The following is a 22712-nucleotide window of genomic DNA, read 5'->3' as shown; positions in this document are numbered from 1 at the left end:
AACTCCCTCCATTATTAGCTTTCAAGCAGAAATTTGTTGTATTCAGAATCTGAATCTGATTTCTATCTTGATTAAGCATAGGATAAATGATATATCAGGGTAGAACTTTTCTAACATTCTTTCTTGGTTTTATTTTTTGTTTTGTTTTGCTTTTCTTGAAGACTTGCTGACACCTCTTGGGAAAACTACAAAATACTGAAAAATGACTCTTTCACGTGGGGGGTTGTGTTTTCACAAAATGCATTGGAGTCTTGATCTCTGAGCTGCTCTGCTCCCGTTAACTCCTCCATGATGTCATGAAACGTTATGACACACCAACTTACTGCAATAGAGATGGATTTGATGTTACTCTAAAAGATTATAATTTTGGGTAGCAAACAAGCCGCATGAACAGGTGGAGTGTTGGGAAACAAAAAAACTCAATCTTCAGAACATAGTAGGAAGGAGCAGATAAAGAAGTCACAGGAAATCTGACACACAAGAGGAATTCTTTCTAAGCAGAATGTTATAGATTTTTCCTTGAGATGTCGGTAGTTTTTTTTTTTTTAAAGGAACTTAAAGACAGTAAATAAATATAAATAAGGCTTGCAATCATTAAGTTAATAAAAAACTTAAAATGTTGTCTTAATGCATAGTGACTGCTGTTTAAAAATGTGTGGCTTTCAACCTTATCTATGAAGCCCAGATTGTGGTTCCATAATATTGCTGTTAATATGAATTAAACCCTTATTTTTTCAAAATTAGTGGAATGAAAGGAGATGTTCTCAGGCTGTATACAGAAATGTGTTTAACTGTATAGAGCCATAAAATAGCCAAGAACAGTAGTACAGTCATGTAATAAATATCTTACTAGGATAATGTGTATTGTTTTGATGGTTTGTGTCTTGTCCTGTCTGATGTCATTCTGCCTTACCGATGGCACAATCTCACTCACACTGTCCAGAATCTGCGTGGCTCTGTGCCTCTGCCTTCATGATTTTTTGGCCATCAGCAATCTCTTACTTTTGAGGTAACATGCAACCGAAACTCTTAGTAACTCCCATAAGATTACTTGAGAATGCAAGATAGTTCCTTTTATTTGCTGCAGTGCGACACTTGGTATCACGTAAATGCAACCTCAAACAGAAAGCTGTAAACTTCTAACATGTTCAGGCGGAAGAGAGGTGGTTCATAGATTTACTCATTTAAATATATGGACTCGATAGTGCAATGAAATTCATGTTTGTATGTCTTTTTAAACATTTTCTCTGGAAAAATTCAACCTAAGATTTTTTTGTTGTTAATAACTTAGTATTACTCAGTTTCTCAAGTGGTTTAATCTAGTTAAAAATGAATGGCTTTCAGTCATACAGTAAAATAAATCAGTCCATCATGGATTGTAGTTTAACAAATTTCCTTGTCTTTAAACTTTTAAACAGATGTGAACACTCTAAGACAGAAGTCCTATATTACTCTATCCTACAGAGCATAATGAAATTTTAGTGTTTGCCACTAACTTCCACTAAGTTGCTAGTAACACTTCTTCCCATCGCTCAATCCTCAAAGTATCCAGTTGGTAGATTGTATTTCCCGGTATATGAGATTGAGCTCTTTGAGTGGAACAGGTCTGTTGCTCTGAAATTGGAAGAGAAATGGTGGAGTTCTCTATTCTCTTTGAGGTGATGAGTTTGATTTGTACCTAAAATATGACACATAGCTAGAGTGGATGTGGTTGATTCTTTATCAGAGGGGCTTCTAGTTATTTGAATAATGATGCTGATTACTGATTAAAAATCAGCATTACAGTTTTATATTTTTCTTTAGAGAACATGTGTTGCAAGGCTAAATGTACTGCTGCTCACGACTGTCAGAAGATCTCGAGTGACATCGATGAAAAGGAAAATTTGCTCATGTTGGTGTGTGAAAAGCAGTGGTGTCCCCTTTTAAAAATGGAATTACTCTCCAAAGACTCTCCTCCAGCATATCGTGGAGATAGTGTCTGTCAACATACATTTTTTTAAAAAGCTGTATTTTCAGCTTTTGACTAAGACTGCTAAATAGCTAACAAGAAGCATGACACAATTCCACCACTAGGTGGGATATAAGAACTTGGGTTTTTTTTTGGTATGTGTAGATTGGTAATATGAGGTGTTGTTTGTCCTCTAGTCAAGTAAGATCTGTCATCATAGTGCATTAGGTTTTGATTAATAGGATTTATTCTTTAGTTTGTATCTCTACTGTGCCAATTGGAGTGCCTTTTGGCTTTGGATTTTCCCAGTTCAAGGAGTTGAAGAACTATATTTCTAGGCAAATGTTTCTCTTTGTTTTCTAGTTGTTTTGTATTCCAATGATATGGAAAATTAAAAGTTGAGATTAATTTAAAAGGATTTGCAAAGCATTGCAGCAAGAAAACAGAAATAGAGTACAGTTGTAATTCAGGAATAGGAGAAAAGAATATAAGGTAAATGCTGCATAGAAAGTCTTTAAGGAAAAAAAACCAAACATGAACAAACAAAATCCAGTCTTATAGAAAGAGGTACAACTAGAATCTTCAGAAAAAAGTAACTATTTTTTCATACTATAAACTACAGTAGGAGTAACATTACAAACATGCTGGTATGCTTTGCTGGATTAGAATGAGTGAACTGAGAAATGCAGCTCCCATAGCTTTGCAATTCTCAGCAAAACTGGTGTACAAACAAAGCTGTTTTAATTTGTTAATTTCTAGGGGCCCTAATCTTTAGCCCCCCTTTTACGGAGTTACTTTTAAAATCAGTGGAACTTTTTCATGAAAATGAGCTTCTCAAAGGGCATGGTTGTTCAACCTTTATGTAAACAGTTTTTAATCAAGTCATCCTAGTGATGTTAATGCATGGGAAAAGATTGGATGTGTGGGTCTATAATCTGTGCTGAACAAAATCTATAGAGCCCTGCATGGATACAAAACTTGTGTCTGCATCCGCACATGTATCTACAAAAATGAGCTGCGGATATCCGCATTAACATATGTGGATACCCACAGATATAAACTGAATATCTACAAATTTGCAGGGTTCTAGATACAAAATTTGTATCCATATATGCATAAATGAGCTGCAGATACGCGCATCCATACCCCCGGATATAAAACTGATATCTGCAGGTTTGCAGGTCTCTAAAAATCCACCATGTTCATTTTAGGTCTGTTCACAAAATGGGGGAATATACCCAGTATATGTTTTGTTCCTGTACAGATATTTTTTTTATAAAGAAGCACATTTTTAAATAGCTTTTATATTAAACTATTAAAACTTTTAAAATTAGAGCAACTGGTGAAGGCTAGTAGCATCATTGAGAGGACTTTGGAAGTTAGTGATGATATACTTAGTATTGCAGTTGTTCCTTGGAGGAGTTTATTGTATATTTGTTACTGTGACATTCCAAGCCAGGGGAAATACAATGGCTCCTAATAAAGTGATGGATGAAAGTCTAAAGACACTGCAGTAGTAGTATAAACATTCTTGGGAAGATGATCACATACTGTTGGAATCTAAGGATGAACCATTTTAATTTTGTCTTTTTGAATCTGTTTAATACAACAGAAACTGGAGTTCTGAGAATAGTCTAGGTGTGTATCTTTCCCCATATCCATGCCACTCAGAACAATAGGGTTTTAGTTCTCTTGGATTCAGTCTGAACAAGTTCTTGGCTTAGTTAGTAAGGCCTCCTCATTTGTCAGAAGAACACTTTAGAGACGTGTTTGAAAAGTTTGATGTAGATTCTTCCTTTGGATCATGGAATTACTGATTTAAATGGATTACCTACCTTGCTGGCCAAGCCACTCTGTCACATGTGCATGTATTTATGCTCCGGAGGAGGTGGATCTTTATCATTCTTTGTACTGAAATGTAGCACAACTCTGTATTGAAAACATTTTAGATCAATGTTGATGTTTGGTTTTGATATTTTGTCATTTGTTCTAGTTTAAGATGTACAGAAACGCTCTTCTAAACTAGTTAGGTCCTGGTTCTGAATATTACTGCTGGATACTAGGTACTTCATGAATTTAACTTTCCCATTTCCTTCTAGTTATATGAAGTCTTCATGAATTCAGACTTAGTTTTAGTGTTATCAGTTGTTGGAACAAATACTGAAATGCTGTGTATATCTTGGTCCTTATGTAGATTGTACTTTTCAGTCCTGGACACCTCATGAAAGCTAAAGCAGGTTTGAAGGGAAATTGCATCTTGGATTTAAGAGGTTTGTATAACGGTCTCATCCCTGGAATTTCACATTCCTCCGTTATTGCACTAAGGTGTTAAGGAGACAAGCATTCAGTAATTTGGTGTCAGGATATCACAATTCCAGAAAAATGCCTAACTTGCAATGCAAGTGTTTAGTGTTGAGTTTCACAAGCTCAATTAAAATAACTACCTCATAACACAATTTCATTTGCATTTAAGAGAGGAATAACATAATTTATACAAATATGTTGCTGAATGCATTTGTCAAAACATTGCTGACCGAGATTTGAACTGGGGTGATTCGCATTTCCTACGCCAATTGCTATTAGTTAAATGGTTTCTAATAAGACATTGTGAATGGTTGTTGAATGATTCAGGTGGCAGTTTATTAATAATGCTTCAAGCATTTGAAAGATAAAAACCAAGATAGGAGTTGGTATTAGTTGACATTTATTGTCTGGAGTTTGATTTTTTTAATCAGGTAAAAAACAACCTACCATTTAAAAAAGATTAGTTTATAATCTTTTAATAGTTTATAGTCTTTTAAAACCATGGTATGCCTACATCTTGAATACTGCGTACAGATGTGGTCGCCTCATCTCAAAAAAGATATATTGGCATTGGAAAAAGTTCAGAAAAGGGCAACAAAAATTATTAGAGGTTTGGAATGCATCCCATATGAAGAGAGATTAAAAAGACTTTTCAGCTTAGAAAAGAGGAGACTAAGGAGGGATATGATAGAGGTCTATAAAATCATGACTGGTATGGAAAAAGTAAATAAGGAAAAGTTATTTACTTATTCCCACAATAAAAGAAGTAGGGGTCACCAAATGAAATTAATAGGCAGCAGGTTTAAAACAAAACAAAGCAAGTTTTTCTTCACTCAGTGCACAGTCAACCCATGGAACTCCTTGCCAGAGGATGCGGTGAAGGCTAGAACTTTAACAGGGTTCAAAAAAGAGCTAGCTAGATTCATGGAGTTTAGGTCCATTAATAGTTATTAGCCAGGCTAGGTAGGAATAGTACCCCTAGCCTCTGTTTCTCTAGAGGTGGGTGACAGGGGACAGATCTCGTGAGGATTACCTGTTGTGATCCCTCCCTCTGGGACATCTGGTATTGGCCACTGTCGGCAGACAGGATACTGGGCTAGATGGACCTTTGGTCTGACCTAGCATGCCCGTTCTTATGTTCTAACAGATTTAATACTGCCCAGTGAAACTTTCGTAACATGAGCTTAACAGAAAACACTACTTAATAAAGTCTCTGCATGCTTTAGACTTAGTGACAGATATTTTTATTTTTAAAGGAAAAATATGAGAAAATCTTAATAATAAAGGAATTTACAGAAGCACAAAGGTCTGTTTTATAATACAACACACAAATATTATAATAGTACACCAAGAAACAACAGAGTGCTGAACACAAACACTTCAAAAATTGATGTTGACCTTTCAGAAATGAATCTAGTTTGATTAGAAATGGCCTGAGGATGAGAAACAAGAAAAAATGCCTCAGGCTTTCAACAAGAAAGATTTGGAGGTGTATTAGTGTGATTGATTTCTAAGAATGTAGACCAGAAATGTAAAGAGATAAAAGTCCTTTGATTTTTTTTTAAAAAGCCTAGGATTGGATTAGAGGATTTTTGGGAAAATCCTAGTGCGCCCATCAATTATTGGATTCTGTGAATGTTAACAGATGCTATGAGCTAAGCACTTATATTAACCAAGTGTTATTTGTGGCTGACTTCAGAGAATGGTTCAAGACAGGTCCCTTCATTTATTAATTTGTTTATCCCTCCATTCAAGTAAATAGTATGAGGAAGTTCAGACAAGTTAATGTAATTTGTATCTCAATAATATAAACTATTTAGAGAAGTGAATGCAATCCCTGTCACATAAAGTCATCAATAGAAATAACTATCTTGAGTGTCTGTAAAGTGAGAAAAATGAGTAGTTAAGATAATATTTTAATGTAGCCAGAAAAAATTGTGATATGTTTAAACGCAATACAACCATATTTGAGAGCATTCATTATACATTGGATATGTATTGGGCTATAGTATTTAAAGTGTATTATAACCAGAATTCTCAGAACAACTTTATATATAAATCTGAGCTTCCATCATTGAGAATTTAGAATGTATTGCCAAACATTTTATGAAAATGCAGAATTAGGTTGAGAACCAATTTTTAAAAGCAACCCACCTTAAAATTTGTCCCATAAATCAGGGTACTTGCAACTTAGGTACCATTAAAAAGATTGAATCAGAAGAGATCATATTACCAAATCATGAGTGAAGAGGATAAGCTTTCATCCCTTCTTTTGGAGGGCATTAGGTGCATAATGTCCAAGTTGTCATTAAATGTGCAAATTATTATAAATAGCAGCAGGGAAGGTGTCTATAACATGCGTCACCTATTGAAAATATCTGCGAAAAAGCTCATGGTCTGATCTTGTAATTTATATAAAGTAGTATGTAAAAGTTTAGTTTCCTTTAAAAAGGAAGAAGTAATATGGAAAGCCTGTAAGGGCATCTTTGGATTTCATTTAATTTCTTTGGGAGAAGTGGATAAAGAACTTTTAGATGAATACGGTATGACAGCCCAACTTCAGCAAGGTCTGTATGAGAGGTTGGTATCGTGCCATATGGTTACAGCTGATGCCATTTTAATGGTATGCTTCCAAATGTAAAGCACAGTGTTATTTGGCATCTGAAAGACTCTCCAAATACACTTTTTCCTTTCTGTAGCACTGTGCATCTTTGCACATCTTTATGTCACTCTCCCTTTGTTCCATACTGAAGGCTGAAGTATGAGAAGCTGACAGGAAAACTGCATTTAACTTCTTTTAAAAATAATTTTCATTTTACAATTGAGCTGTGTTTGTTTAATCTTAAGAGACAGGCATGTGTGCACACTGGAATGGAGGAGTAATTAATCATTTTATAAAATGATGATTCATTATCATGGTGCTAAGTGTGGATACCTTCATGGTTAAATATAAGAACATAACAAGGGCCATACTGAGTCAGACCAAAGGTCCATCTAGCCCAGCGTCCTGTCTTCCAACAGTGGCCAATGCAAAATGCTCCAGAGGGAGTGAACCAGAACATGGAATCATCAAGTAATCTCTCTTCTGTCACCTATTTCCAACCTCTGACAAACAAGGCACCTTTCTATTATGTTAATATTAATGGCTTATGTGCTTAAGGTGTCGAACAAATACTGCACACATTTGTTATTACACCTTCATTCTCAGGCCTTGTCTTCAGCTGAGGCTTCAACTGCAGCACTTTTCCTGGTGCTTCAAAGACTATTGTATAAAATTGTTTTCCCCTGGGTAAGTCAGTTGCATGATGAGCTGTGCAGCAAATATTAAAACTTTAAAATTGCCCATCATATCATCATTCTAATTAGTCACTGAGTAATATTGATACTTTATATAAATCTCTGATTTAAGAGTAAAAATGTTCTTCTAAAATGTAATGTATAAAAATATATATCAATATGCATATAATGATTAAAACAAGTATGGTATACATTGGGTCTTTTGTGCATGACCTTAGTCCAGAGAAGCCTCACTGAAGAGTTATGAAGGAATATGTTAAAATTAAACTCCGGATGTAGAGGGCTCAGGTTGTGCAATTGTTGATGGAACGATTTCTTCTGTCCCTCTGACGATAACAGAGATACTAGCGAAAAATCCCACAAATTGAGGATATTAATAGCATGACAGCAATAAAAATTGTCCAGTTAATGCATAGCATTCACTGAGGTACTGGAAAGCTGTAGATAATTCTGGGGAAAAAAATGTCTGTGAGTATTAGTATCCAAGATGATTTGTTCTTTAGAGGATTATGTCCTTTTTAGATAATAAGTCTGCATAGCTTAGAACTTTGATTGTATTTTTTGCCCAGGAGAAGTCTGAATAGTTAGTCTCCCATGAATATTGTAAACTGTGCTTTCAGACACCTGGAGAATTGATCCAGGAATTTTTCATTTTCTCTCTCCTATATTCATGATAGATGATAACTTATACGATCTATGATGCCTTTTCAGATACAATCCTTCTCTTCTTACCTGAATAATTTTACTGTTGCTTTCTGTTTAGTTACATTTGACCGGAACTTCGGATACGTCTGAACCATAAAATGTGAAGCCAACCTATTGCTTCTTCACTTTTTTACCTGTGCAAATTTTATCCAGCTATGTTGGTATTTTGTTTATGTGAATCACCTGATAGGTTTGTGGCAAGCCCATTAGGTCACTTTTACTTCTTGCATGTGAAGCTCTTTGACAAAGAAACTGTCTTTTTGTTATAAGTTGGGCTCATATCTATAAACATTTAACCTATGAACAAAATTAAAAAACTGGGCATGGTTAGTCTTGAGAAAAGTAGACTGAGAAAGAATGTGAAAAGTCTTAAAATATGATAAGGGCTGTTACAAAGAAGATGGTTCTTAATTGTTCTCCATGAGAGAGACAAAGTAGGTGAGGCAATATCTTTTATTTCAACGGCTTCTGTTGCTGAAAGAGACAAGCTTTCAAGCTACAAAGATCTTTCCTTTGTAGGTCTTTGTGTAGCTTGAAAGCTTTTCTCTTTCACCAACACAAGTTGTTCCAATAAAAGATATTGCCTCATCTACCTTGTTTCTCTTGTACCCGTGTTGGTCCCAAAATATAACAACTCTGCAAACAATTGTTTTCCATGTCCACTGATGGTAAAAAGAGAAGTAGTGGGCTTGTGTACAGTAAGGGAGACTTATATTCAAAATCAGGAAAAATTTTCAAACTATAAGGATAAACATTAGAATAGGCTTCTAAGGGTTATTGTGGAATTCCCATTACTGGACAGTTTTAACAAAATGTCAAATACGTATCAGATATGGTATATGTGCACTTGGTTCTCAGTGCAGGGAGCTGGACTAGGTGACTTCTCGAGGTTCCTTCCAGCCCTATATTTCTGTGATTTCTATAATACAAACATATCTTTCCTGAAAGATAGTTTAACACTCTGAGAACCTAGAACCCCCCTTGCCCCTATTCTATGCTGCTTTCTCTTGTCAGTATTTCCTCTCATTTGGTGTGGAAGGATATCAGAGAAATTCCTTTTAACTGTCTTTGTTTCACTTCAGTTGCCAGATTCCCAAAGTTATTTTTGATCTTGGCCCAGATTTACAAAAACATTTGGTAAATAAATGCCTAGTAGAATTCATAAAAGTTCCTGACATGGTATTTTCATCTCTAAGCATCTAAATACCTTTGTAAATGTGCCTTCTTACCCTGTCTTCCTTTTCTTGCATTTTTTATTTCCATTTAAACTGTAATTTTGGAAGTCAACCTTCATTCTGCACAGTGTCATCCACTCTTCTTATCGTGTATCTCCTATTTCAGTGTCCAGGAGCCACAGTATACCATTATGTTTACATGATCTGTAATCCAGTTAAGTCTGGCCAACTCCTTTTATGTGAAGAATTATGTATATCTCTTCCTTGGTGAGAAAGCTAGGGAGGATGAGATCAAAATTTGTGATCCCTCCTTGCATTTGATCGTCAAGCTGCATCACCTCACCGTAACCCGGAAAGTTAAGGCTCAAGGGGTGCCTCAAAGCCATATATTTCTTTTTCATAAATTTGGGTCATAGATTTAGTTACTTTAATGTTTTCATTTTTATATATAAACAGGTTTTGTTCATCTTAACTTAGAAGTTAGTTGTACTTAATATTCTATTTTTGTAATCTTTACCTGTCTGTGTCTAACAGTAGACTGTTAATAGTTAAAGAAGTTAATACAATTTCTGATTGTTTTAAAATAGCCCAGTTTTCTTAAACAATTGTAACAATATATCCAGAGCTACAGGGTTTTTTCTCTGTATCACTAGTCAAGAGCAGAGGCTAACGGGTTATTTAGAGATCATATATTGCTATAAATTTAATTTTCAAAGCAATTCAGTTGTGTTAAAAATAACAGGCGTAATAAAGAAAATGTGTGACAGTTATTTTTTTAGACACACAGGTTTTGTTACCCCCCCTTAAATAACAAGCATTTCTTTCTTTTGTGGTGGTAGAGTCTTTAGGGCCCTGTTACCATTATCTTACTATTACTTGTAAGGATTTGAAAGCGTAACTGTGTACACAGGTTAATTGATGAGCCTGGGTGCATCGGTTAATGTGCACGGTTACAAAGAGCCCATCCCTCGCGTTGCTGCCTCTCATACAAAGGTAGCAGCATGAGACGGCAGGGAGGAGCCGCCTGCCCCTTATGTGTGACCATCGAAATTTTCAGTTATTACACGATTACTTAACTAAACACTTTTAAACATTCCTAATTGCTTAGTAGGTAACCTTTGAAATGATCATTTATGAATAGTTACAGTGGACAATGCCAATGTGTAAAATGACATCCTGAGAGAACAATGAACCACAACAGACTTTGTTTGAACAGCTTTCCCCCTTGGTGAAATTTGTCTTGAAACTAGTAAATCATCTCTGTGTTCTTGTCAGACAGTTCAAAGGCTCTCTATGTATAGCTAAGGCAGAGGGTAACACTAGTCTTTGAACATAAACTCTGCAAATATGTCTTTGGAACTTGGAAAATCCCTGGTTCTGACTTACATTTTTGAGTGGGAAATATCAGAATGCTTAAAATGTTAACACTAGGTTTTGATAAATGTTGTTCTTTTCTTTGTCTATACCTAGCAGGTAAGATCCCATGGGAAGCTGTATTACATATTGCCTACAACTTCATAAATCTGTTAAATATGTAAGTCGCTCTGGGATGATGGCTGGTTTATTTTGACATCTGTTTGTAGTAAACCTAATCATAAATGTTGTATTTAGAAAGTCTGGCATTCTGTGATACTACAGAAAATTTTCAAGGACTGAAAGCTTGATACATTTTATGAATAAAATTACAGTTCTGGATGACAGCTGTGGCCAGAGGATGAGAGATATAGATGATAAAGGTTCTTCAAAAATCAGTTACTGAATGTTTGTCCACACAAAGCTCTTGGCACCTCATCTTCTAGACATCTACTTGTTATTTTCTTTTATCTTGGTGCATGATTCATTCATTCTCATGATCTTTCCTTTTTAGGACTACTTCTTAAACCCTTGTACTCTGAGTAGAGCATCCACTTCACTCTGTCTTGAGACAAAACTTCTAGCTGACTCCAAGAGTACCCCAGTTCTGTCCTTCAGTCTCAGTAGATCTTCTCTACGTTGTCCGAGGTCTTCCTCTTTTGCATTTTCCTTGTGGGTTCCATATGAGAGTTTGACGGACTATGCTGGATGATGGTTTTCTGAGAGTGTGGCCTACCCATCCCCACTTTCTTCTCTTGATTTGAATGTCAAGTGGTTTATGTCCTGCTCTGTTCCAAAGCTCCTCATTTGTGACAAAGTCTTGCCATTTGATGTGAAGGATGTCCCGCAGGCATCTGTTTATGAATGTCTGTAGCTTGTGATTTGAAGACTTTTTAGTATGCCAGATCTCGTATCCATACAAGAGCACACTCTTCACATTTGTGTTGAAGATTTGCTGTTTTGTCTTTGCAGATATTATTTGTGAACTCCATATGGGTCGAAGAGTCTTGAATCCGGCTGTTGTTTTCCCTATCCTAGTATTGATATCCTTGTCTGTTCCTCAGTCTCTGTCCATAGTACTCCCCAAGTAGATGAACTGCTCCACATCTTCCAGGTCATCCCTTCCCAGTGTGATGGTGGTGGTGTTGGACTGGTTGATCCCCATTGTCTTGGTCTTTCCCTTGTTAATGCCCAGTCCAATCATTGAGGCTGTTTTTTCTACTGTTGCAACTTTTTCTTCCATGCTTTCATGTTGGTGTGAAAGGAGGGTGACATTGTCAGCAAAATCAATATCCTCTAGGTGTTTGAAAAGTGTTCACTGAATGCCCCGTTGATGGCCATCTGTTGTCCTGCTCATAATCCAGTCCATTGTGATCAAGAACAGGAAAGGTAACAATAGGCACCGTTGTCGTACTCCTGAGAGTATGCTGAAGGATACTGTCAAGACACCATTGTGACTAACTTGGCATGTCAAAGGTTTGTACATTGAATGGATCAGGTTAATAATTTTGGATAGGATGCCACGGTGTTGCAGCAGTTTCCACAAAGTGTCTCTTACCAATGCTGTCGAAGGCTTTTTATGAAGTCTATGAAGGTTATGTTCAGGGGAGAGTTCCAGTCAAGCAACTGTTCTATGATCACTCTGAGAGCTGACTTTAGGGACCTAATTTTTAAAATTTGGATTTATGCATTGCTTTGCAAATTTGCCTCGTATTCACTTATAAAGTAATGCAAATCCTGAAGTTAGGGATTTCCCCACTCACTTGATAGTTGGGAAATTTCAAATGCTTTTTGAGAATTTGAAAGTAGAAGGCTGCTTGGGAGAAAGTGATCATGAAATGGTAGAGTTCATGATTCTAAAGTGGTAGGAAGCTCAATGGCAAAATACAATAGATTTCAAGAAGGCAGAATTTAGCAAACTCAGGGAGTTGACAGGTAAGATCCCATGGGAAGTAGCTCAAGGAGGAGAAACAATTGAAGACAATTGACATTTTTTCAGAGACATATTATTAAAGGCACAAGAGCAAACTATTCCACTGTCTAGAAACGATAGGAAATATGGCAAGAGACCATCCTGGCTTAATCAGAAGATATTCAATAATCTAAAAATAAAAAAAGAGTCCCACAAAAAGTGTAAACTAGGTCAGATTACAAAGGATGAATATAAACAAATAAACACAAGTCTGTAGGGCCAAAATTATAATGGTCAAGACACAAAATGAGAAAAAACTAGCTACAAACATAAAGGGTAACAAGAAAACATTCTACAAATACATTAAAAGCAAGAGCACAAGGGTAAGGTATGACCATTACTCAGTGAAGAGGGAAAAACAGTAACAGAAAATGTGGAAATGTCTGAGGTTCTTAATTTCTTTGTTTCGGTTTTCACCAAGAAGGTGGATGGTGATTGAACACCTAACATAATGAATGCCAGTTAAAATGGGGTCGGATCAGTAGCTAAAATAGGGAAAAACTACCGAGACAAGTTACATGTTCTCAAGTCACCAGGGCCTGATATCTGAGCCATTAGCTATTATCTTTGAAAAGTCATGGAATACAAGAAAGATTCTGGAAGACCAGAGAAGTGTGAATACAGTGCCCTCATATAAAAAGGGAAATAAGGACAACATGGGACATTACAGACCAGTCAGCTTAAGTTCTGTATTAGGAAAGATAATGGATCATATAATTAATCGATTTGCAAACATCTAGAAGTTAATAAGGTGATTACCGTATTTTAGCGAATATACCCCGCACCCAAATATAACCCACACCCAAATATACCCCATGGTTTTTGCTATTTCAGTAAAAAAAAAATCTTGTATAACCCACGGATTATAAAATCTTGTATACCAGCAGCAGCAGTGGGAGTCTGCAGGTGGCCACGGCTCATAGGAGCGGGACCAGTGCATGGTGCTTGTTGCTCGTTGCTCCTGCATGATCCAGCCGGGTGCCCTTCCCTGCCTGCAGCTGCCGCACGCCAGACCTGCTGTGCGCTCACTTGTTGCTCCCGGGCCGGTGCCTGTCCCGCTGCCCCGAACCATGTCCCGCTTGTTGCTCCTGGGCTGGTGCATGGCTCGGGGCGGCGGGGCAGGCGCCGGCCCGGGAGCAACAAGCAAGCACACAGCGGGTGCGGCGGTGGCGGCTGCAGGCAGGGAAGGGCACCCGGCTGGATCGCGCAGGAGCAATGAGCACCATGCCCCGACCCCACTCCTGTGAGCTGTGGCCACCTGCAGACTCCCACTGGTGCTGCTGGCCACTGAGCAATTTGCTCTGAGCTCCTTCCCTTTGTCAGCCCGGGCTGGGAGCCTCCCGCCTTGCGCCTCTGCTGGGGATGCCTCTGCCCCAGCTCTGGAGAGTTCCCGGCGGCTGTGCCCCTTGTAAGTTTCCCCGCGTTGTTCAGTCATGGGCTGGGAGCCTAACCTCAGCCTGGCAAAGGTAGTGAAAGGGTGGGGGGGGGGGGGATCGTCTTCTATTAAGTAAAAAAAAAAAACCTGTATAGCCCACGGGGAGAGGGGAGGGTGCGGAGTGCGGGGTTTGTAAAAACGAATATAACCCACGGGTTATATTCACTAAAAGACGGTAAATAATACTGAGCATGGATTTGTCAAGAAAAAATGATGTCAAACAAACCTGATGGCTTTCTTTCACAGGGTAACAAGCCTTGTTGATGGCAGGAAGTGGTAGATATGGAATGTCTAGACTTTAGTAAGGCATTTGACACAATCTCATATGACCTTCTCATTAACAAACTTGGGAAATAAAAGGCCAAAGCACAAAATTAAATAAAACTTAGATGGAGCAACTGTAAGGTGGATGCATAACTGATTGATTAGATAACCATTCCCAGAGAGTACGTATCAGTTGGCTACAGTCATGTTGGAAGAGCATAATGAGGGGGGTTCTACAAGGGATCAGTTCTGGGTCCGGTGCAATGTTTTCATCAATGATTTAGATAATGGAATAGAGAGTATGCTTATAAGGCTTGCATATAATACCAACCTGGGAGGTGTTGCAAGTGCTTTTGAGGATAGGATTATAATTCAAAATAATCTGGACAAACTGAAGAAATGGTTTTAGGTAAGAAGATGAAGTTCAATAAGGACAAATGCAGAATATTTTACTTAGGAAGGAACACATTGCACACATACAAAATGGGAAATGATTACCTAGAAAGGAGTACTGTAGAAAGGGATCCAGGGATCTTAGTGAACCACAAGCTAAATGTGAGTCATCAATGTAATACTCTTGTGCCAAAAAAATCATTAGCCGGAGTGTTGTAATAAATGAGAAATAATTTTGCTCTATTCCATGCTTATTAGCCCTCAACTGGAGTATTGTGTTCAGTTATGGGGGCACCACATTTCAGGAAAGATGTTGACAAGTTGGAGAAGGTCCAGAGTAGAGCAACAAAAATGATTAAAGATCTAGAAAACATGACCTATGAGGGAAGACTGAAATAATTGGGTTTGTTTAGTTTGGAAAAGAAGACTGATTGGGGACATAACAGTTTTCAAATACCTAAAAGGTTGTTATGAGGAAGAGTGAGATAAATTACTCTCCTTAACCTCTGATGATAGAACAAGTAGCTATGGGCTTAAATTTCAGCAAGGGAAGTTTAAGATGGACATCAGGAGAAGTTTCCTTACTGTCAGGGTGGTTAAACACTGGAATAAATTGCTTAGGGAGGTTGTGGAATCCCCATCTCTGGAGATATTGAAGAGCAGATTAGATAAACATCTATTGGGTTAATTGAGATGGTGCTTGGTCCTGCTCTGAGTACAGGAGACTGGACTTTTTGACCTCTTGAGGTCCCTTCCAGTTCGATGTTTCTATGTGTATAATTCTTGTCAGAAAGATCAGCGTATAGTAGAAGGATCCTGGGAATGAAAGCAGTATTGACCAAGATAACCTTTCCCCTCCAGTAGCCTGCTGATCAGAGAAGCAAAAAGGACTGTAAGAATAGATAGTCGTCTTAAAGGTGCACTTGGGCACCAGTGAAAGAAAAAAGGTGTAGATAAAGTAAAAGTTAAAAATTGTAAATGTTTTCTTGTGCATTACTTATTTGCAATACTAGTGGGTGCAGGTCTCTTGATTTGTGCATGCATATGTGGGATTGTACATGCAGAGTAGGCCAAAAGAGTCTGTCAGAACATGAGACCTTGTAAGTACCTCTCTGCCCGTCCTACTTTCCTTACCAATTGGAGTTTTGCTAAAAATATCTCATCAGTCTATATATGTGTGTCTAAGGATGCAAGAAGAAAAATTACTTGTCTGAAATGTTGTCTCAGTTTTTCCATAACCCATTTCCATCCATCTGGAGAAACTCTTGATCTTGTGCATTATGCAGGATGCAAGTTCCTACAGTTTTTTTTCTATCCTAATTAGAAAACTAATCTGGGAAGAGGAGGAGACAGACCTTGGTTTTGGGGAGTGCCAAAAAGTCTTTTGTTTTCTGCATGCTGTACGATTGAAAGAAAAACAGTTAAGACTGATAGATATGAGTCACACATTTTCCATGTTAAAAATTACCCTTGGCAGGGACCTTCCTTTGCAAAGTGTACAAGATTATTTTGATTTTTTTTTTTAAAACATCAGACACAAAAATATGTATATTTGAAAATAATTATGTTTCACATTCATTACTTATGTAAATAATATCTTGTTTGGAGGGATCATGAAGTGTTGACCTGGTAGATTGTTTCTTTTAAAATGCATCTATAAACAATGTAATTCTTTGAAAGACATTTTTATTATATTCAGAGAACCAAAATAGGCACGAGTATTTTCTTTCCGTACTCCCGTTAACTCTATAATCTGTCCCCAAAAGTGTGTATGCTGGCAGCACTGATAGGAAGAGTTGTTTCATTCTTTCTATTGCTAGTTGGTCTTTCTATATTAACACAGGAATCAACATCACATTACTATTAGTCTTCAGGAATGAATGTGCATCTTCTGAGAACCTCTTGTCACTTTCTGGACAGCATATTTAGTCTGTTCATTCTGCTTCCTTCTTAACTGTGGAAGAGGAACAATTTTAATAGGCCTACCTAAAGATGAGAGGGAGGAAGAAGAAATTGCAGAGAACCTCATGATAAACTGTTATTTTAATTTCTTCTTTCAGCTCTCCTAAGGTAGCTGTGCCCAGGAGTTTCATACAATCATAGAATTGTAGGCTTGGAAGGGAACTCAAGAGGTCTTCTAATCCACTACCTTGCACAAGCGGCAGAAATAAGTATTCTCTAGACCAGCGGTTCCCAATGGCCGGTCCGTGGACCATTGGTGAGCCACAAACCCCTGTCTGCTGGGTCACAGCACATTGCTAGGCCACATCCCCAGCTTTTATTTAGCCCCGCCCCCAAGGGATCTCAGGGAAGTGCCTTCCTGCCCACTTCCCCATTCGGCAGCAGGGTGAGTGGCGAGGCGGCAGCCAGGTTGTGCCCCTACTGGGGCAGCCTCACCATGGCCCCAGTTCCACCTCCAGTGGTTGCTGTGGGGCCTTGCTGGTGGGGCCACGTGGAGAGCAGCTGTCCTTGATGGTGGGTCAAGTGCCCGGGGGAAAGTGGCTGCTCCGGTAGACGCGGCCAAGCACTGGGGAAAAGTGGCTGCTTCAGCCAGCAAGGGCAAGTGTCATGTGATGGGCGGCTGCCCCTGCGATCCCGTTTTCCCTCCCTCTTTGCTTTCATAATACTGAAAAATGTTGAAACTTACATTCACGCATGAATAAATTAAATTGAAGCAAATGTGCGGATTTAAGCTGCTTAGTATGAATCACCATGAATAACTTTTACCCAAACTGGATTACTTAGAAATCATTAACTCTTTATCACCCAGTCAAAGAGAAGCCAAGATTTACCACACAAAGCATTGTTATCTAGCATTATCTTCACATGCAGCTCGTAGAAGTGCAAAGACGCTTCACTAAGGTGTGAATTGATTAGTATTCCAGCTGGAGGAATATTTCTATTCTAGCAAAAATGTTTGGCTCTCTATTCTTATAAAAATAAGGCTTCTTCAAAAATTGGTGAAAACCAGAACTATTCTGTATGTATAGTGTGCACAGACGCAATGTAAAATAACATGTGACCTCTTAAAATCACCATACCAGATATGCAAATAAATTAATTGCCATAATGAATATACAAATATTTCAGTGCTGGTCCACCAACATTTTTTGATTGAGTTTGTTAGTCCCAGATATGAAAAAGGTTGGGATCCACTGTTCTAGACCGTCCTTGACAAGTGTTTGTCTAACCTGCTTTTGAAAATCTCCACTGATGGAGATTCCAGAGCTTCCCTAGGCAATTCCTGTGCTAAACTACCCTTACTGTTAGGAAGTTTTTCCTAATGTCAAACCTAAATTGTTCTTGGCTTCTTTGCCTATCCTCAGAGGTCAAATAAAACAGTATTTCTCCCTCCTCCTTGTAATAACCTTTTACATACTTTAAAACGGTTATCATGTCCCTCCTCAGTCTTTTCCAGACTAAAAAAACCCATTTCCCCCCTACTCCTCTTACCTACTCGTTGGTAGTTCTATAGATATTGTGTAAATATCTTCATGTTCTCCCTGAAAATTCCTCGATTTGAAAGTCCTGTTCTCTTCTAGATTTCACTTTTTTTTTCCTCTTGCAAGTGCAACACTGAACCCTATTTTGAGAATAGTTCTGTATGTAGCTGTTTTGAATGCTGTGGCATTGTGATTTGTTTATTTTAATAAAAAGCCATGGCATCTGGGAGGATGCAACTTGCAGGATTGAGGCATTGGTATGTAACTGTCTCTTTAAAAAGTCATTGTTCTTGCAGAGTGGTAAAATGGCCTAAATTATAAATTTCTTTTTCTCCCAAATAGGTAATTGCTTGGGCTTGAAAACATCAGCCCAGAATAAATTCCATCTGATATAGAGTACAGCAGCCTACCTCAGCAACATGCATTACCATGAGTACATCAGCCACTCTGGTGGCTCCCTATAGGACACTGATCTAAATTTAAGATCTTGGTCAAGTTATTTTTGAGGTTCTGAATGGACAGGAACCAGGTTACCTAAGGACTGCCCCATACTCCGGACATGGATTGCCCTCGACAGCTTGGCTCCTCAGGAATGGTAGAATGCATTAAGAATTGTAAACCCTTATTTAGGACCAATAGCAAATTCAATAAGTGTTTATTTCCATCTTCTGTATCTACCACCAGTATTTCCTGGCATTAGATGGGGAGCTGAAAGCAGATGTACCTCCCCACACTGCTAAATTAGCCAAAAGATCAATAAACTTGTGTCTGTGGATTAGTAACCCTGGGTTAAGTGCTTCCAGATAGAGCCTCTTTCTAGCTTTTTTGTTTTGTGGGATTCAATTTCCTCCTCAGAGACACATGTCCCTAGCAATTATGAAGCAAGGTAGCTGTTTAGTTCTGAAAGAATAACATAATACACCCAATTTGGCTGTTACTTGCTTAATCATGGTAACTACATGCTGTCTATATAAGTCACAATATACAACACTTTTTCAACACAACCATGCTTGGTGGCCATAGAAGGAGTATAGTGGCTTAAAATCTGAATCATTGTGATAGCTCCTTACTACTTATATTCTATTTGGCCAAATTCATCTCTGCTGTAAGGTCCCTGATTCATGGGCGTTTACTGGGGATAAATTTGATGTCATGCATAAACGTTGAATAAAACAACTGTGACTTTGCTGTGATATTGCAAAAGAGGTGGGGTAAACAAAAAATGGCAGTGTATTGGCAAAGCAAAACTCACCCCAATAATGAGGAGCCAACATACTATGTGGCTCTTAAATCTACGGTTAATTGCTTATATTAGGGTGTTTCCTCTCCATTTTTAAGTTGGCTTATGTTGATTAAAAATAGGGCTTTCCCACTTTATATCAATTCTGAGTTATAACACTATGGGGTGGTGAGAAGAAAGCCTAAGGACTTCATAAATAGAAGCTTAACTTTTCTGCATTTATCTCTATAGCTATAGTTAATTAGTGTATCCATTAAAAATCAAGTCTTGGTAAGTGAAGCTTTTGAACACGCATTCAACATTTACTGAAAATGAGGGAAGTGATGATAAAAAGAATAATGTCTAAAAGAAAAATAAAATGTCTTGAAAGTCTCAAACTATCCTTAAAAACTTCAAAATATAACCACGTAGTACATATAAAAGTTGGGAGAGGAGGGGAAACAGAGTCAGGAAGCATTGGGAAGGGGTGGATAGAGCAGGGCAACTTCCACTTGTTAACTCTCATGATATTTAGTGCTGCTGCTGTAATCAACAGATTACATGAGAATATAAGCATTTGTTAGATTAAAAAAAAAATTCGACTTACATAGTCATGCAGAAATGCTTGAAAATGTGACTTGACTGCATCATAAGTACTCAGAACCTAGAAGGCAAATAAAAAGAACTTCAAATGCATTATTTAAATCACTCTCATGATTTTATGCCAGTCTTGTGATCTTTTGAGATCTGACGCATTTTTAATGTTTGGTGTTGGCACGTATAAGACCTAGTACATTCTGTACTTGCTCATAGATCGATAAACCCTCTCCAGAATATGTGAAGTTCACAGGGTTTCAGTTCCAACAGATGGATGTCAATCTATAATGAATCCCATTTGTTGTGGGCTACAGATACAATTATACATTTATTACATACGCATCCCTTGGCACTGGGGCTGGAATGCTGTTCTTTTTAGCTCACAAAATATAGACTTCCATCATAAGAGAAAGAACAACTCCCTTAATTTACTGTTAGTTCTTGTTGTATGTGTCTTATTGTCTGTATAGACCAGTCATGCAAGGGGTGACATCATTTGCACATGGAGACATACAGATACACAAATAAGCATTCAGTATGGTATAGCTGAAATAGTTAGGTGGACTATGGCTATTATCTGATTGCTCACATTATTTCTTTGGTGTGATTCTAGTATACATCAAACTAAAAAAAAAGAATGAATATTAGTGATATTTTTCAGATGTTTATCAATAAAAACAATAGAAAAAGTGTATATAATGATGAGAAATTAGCTAGTCTTCCCTTGTCACCCCAGAAAAGGAAAACATGTATCTGTTTTAAGTGTACCTTTGAATATAATTAAAAGATTTAGTTTTGCACAACAAAACTATACCATACTTTTGAAACATTTTATAATGGTGTGAGAATAATAGGGTGATAATCTCTGAAACCGATTAAAATAAAAAACTGCATGCTATATATTTTTATTTACTTTATTTGTATATTAACCCAAAATTTTACACTGGATATTTTGTTTGTATCATGGAATCCTTGTCAGTTTGTTTTGGACAGTAAGAGTACACAATGTTTAGTCTCAACAGTAACTAAAATTAGAGTCTCTTTCTTTTTCTGTGTTCTGCCCCCATGTCCTAAACAATTAGATTTACTAGAAGATCAGGTTTTTTTTCTTGATGAAGCCCATCTGCTTCATTTTTCAGCAAAATGCTTTCCCCTTCCTTTTCTTTTGAGGGCAATACCCCATATCTTCACCCTTATAGCAATTCTTCAAAGCAGAAATTGGAGGGCTCTTAGGAACTTTTATTTACAAACTTCCTTCTGAGTATCTTGATTTGATAAATTCTTTATTATCCTGGAAGGGGTCGCAGATTGTTAAGTCCAATGAAGCATCATTCTCTGGAAATGGTATGGAATATAATAATGAAAACTGTGTGGAATATAATAATGGTATAAAATATAGTGGATTGCATGCTGTATCACTTGATACACAGTAATGCTGGAGGGGAGAAAGAAACCCAGAAACAGCCTTTCAATTTTAGTGTAAGAGTTTATTAAAATACAAAGACTGTGTTAATGTATTATTAAAAAGGTTTACTTGTTTACATTCTCTATCTCTCTTTCTGTCTTGTAGTGTTGTCCCACAGACGACAGTAATACTGAACAATGATCGTCAGAATTCAATAGTAGCCAAGATGGTTGGGCAGGAAGAGCCGTTGAGCAGAACAACGGATTCTCTGGAAAATATCCTTAGCAAGTTAGTAGTAACAGTTTCAATCCTTCCCCTACACTTCGTTATTCTAACAGGAAAGCCAATAGAGGTCTGTCTACTGTATTTCCAAGTGCAAAATAAGAACATCTTAGGCAACTGAGCAAGTGGTGAAAAGGGCCAGATGGACAGTTCTGCCACAGCAAAGCCCTCTGTCAACAGAACAGCTGTGTCTACACTGGCACCCTTTTCTGTAAAAGGGATGCTAATGAGACACTTCGGAATTGCAAATTCCGCGGGGGATTTAAATATCCCCCGCGGCATTTGTATGAACATGGCTGCTGCTTTTCAAGGAAGGACTTTCAAGTAGAAATAAGGGATCTTCCGGAAAAGGGCTTATTTTCCGCAAGATCCCGTCTAGACTGGCGCTTTTCTCCGGCAAAACCCCGAGTTGGAAAAAAGCGGCAGCCATGTTCATGCAAATGCTGCGGGGGATATTTAAATCCCCCACGGAATTTGCAATTCCGACTGGTCTCATTAGCATCCCTTTTCCGGATGCTAACAGGTATAGCATAGTGCCTCAACCTTAACACGGAGGGAGCATCTTTGAAAGGAATGGGTTTATTCAGTCTCATTGGCCCATTGAGTCCTTGGCACCCATGCTAAGCTTACCAAGAAGGGGCTCATTGGTAGAGCCCTGCACGGATACAAAATTTCCTATTTGTATCTGCAAAAATGAGCCATGGATACCCATGGATATAGAGAGGAAATTTCACAAATTTGCAGGGTTCTAGATACAAAATTTGTATCCATATCTGCAAAAATGAGCTGTGGATATTTAATGTCCTACAGAGAATTATGGTTTGATTCTAGGGATGTTGAAATGGTTAACTGGTTAAATGATAGCGCTTAACCAGTTAGCCATTTTAATTTAGGTCCTGTTGCCTCTCCCTCTGCCCATC

General features: G+C 37.8%; 2 protein-coding genes across 5 annotated transcripts in view; one reads left to right on the top strand and one right to left on the bottom strand.

Annotated features, from left to right (window-relative positions):
• Window positions 1-16870, bottom strand: part of KLHDC4 (kelch domain containing 4) — a 316137-nt gene extending 299267 nt beyond the window's left edge. Inside the window, exon 1 of the mRNA XM_075939919.1 lies at window positions 16861-16870. The gene's annotated coding sequence lies outside the window, so the exon portion shown is untranslated. The remainder of the gene's footprint in view (window positions 1-16860) is intronic.
• BANP (BTG3 associated nuclear protein) overlaps window positions 1-22712 on the top strand; it is a 280256-nt gene that overhangs the window by 50660 nt on the left and 206884 nt on the right. For all 4 annotated transcript variants that reach the window (XR_012906631.1, XM_075939922.1, XM_075939923.1 and 1 more), the window contains one exon: window positions 21676-21798. Coding sequence is in view for 3 of the 4 variants with exons in the window: in XM_075939922.1 (XP_075796037.1) it covers window positions 21676-21798 (123 nt within the window). In the remaining variant the exon portion in view is untranslated. The remainder of the gene's footprint in view (window positions 1-21675; window positions 21799-22712) is intronic.

The sequence above is a fragment of the Pelodiscus sinensis genome, chromosome 12 (genome assembly GCF_049634645.1).
Source record: "Pelodiscus sinensis isolate JC-2024 chromosome 12, ASM4963464v1, whole genome shotgun sequence".
NCBI classification, from domain to species: Eukaryota; Metazoa; Chordata; order Testudines; family Trionychidae; genus Pelodiscus; species Pelodiscus sinensis.
Note: the sequence above shows the minus strand (reverse complement) of the source record. Positions and strands in the feature narration are given on the sequence as shown.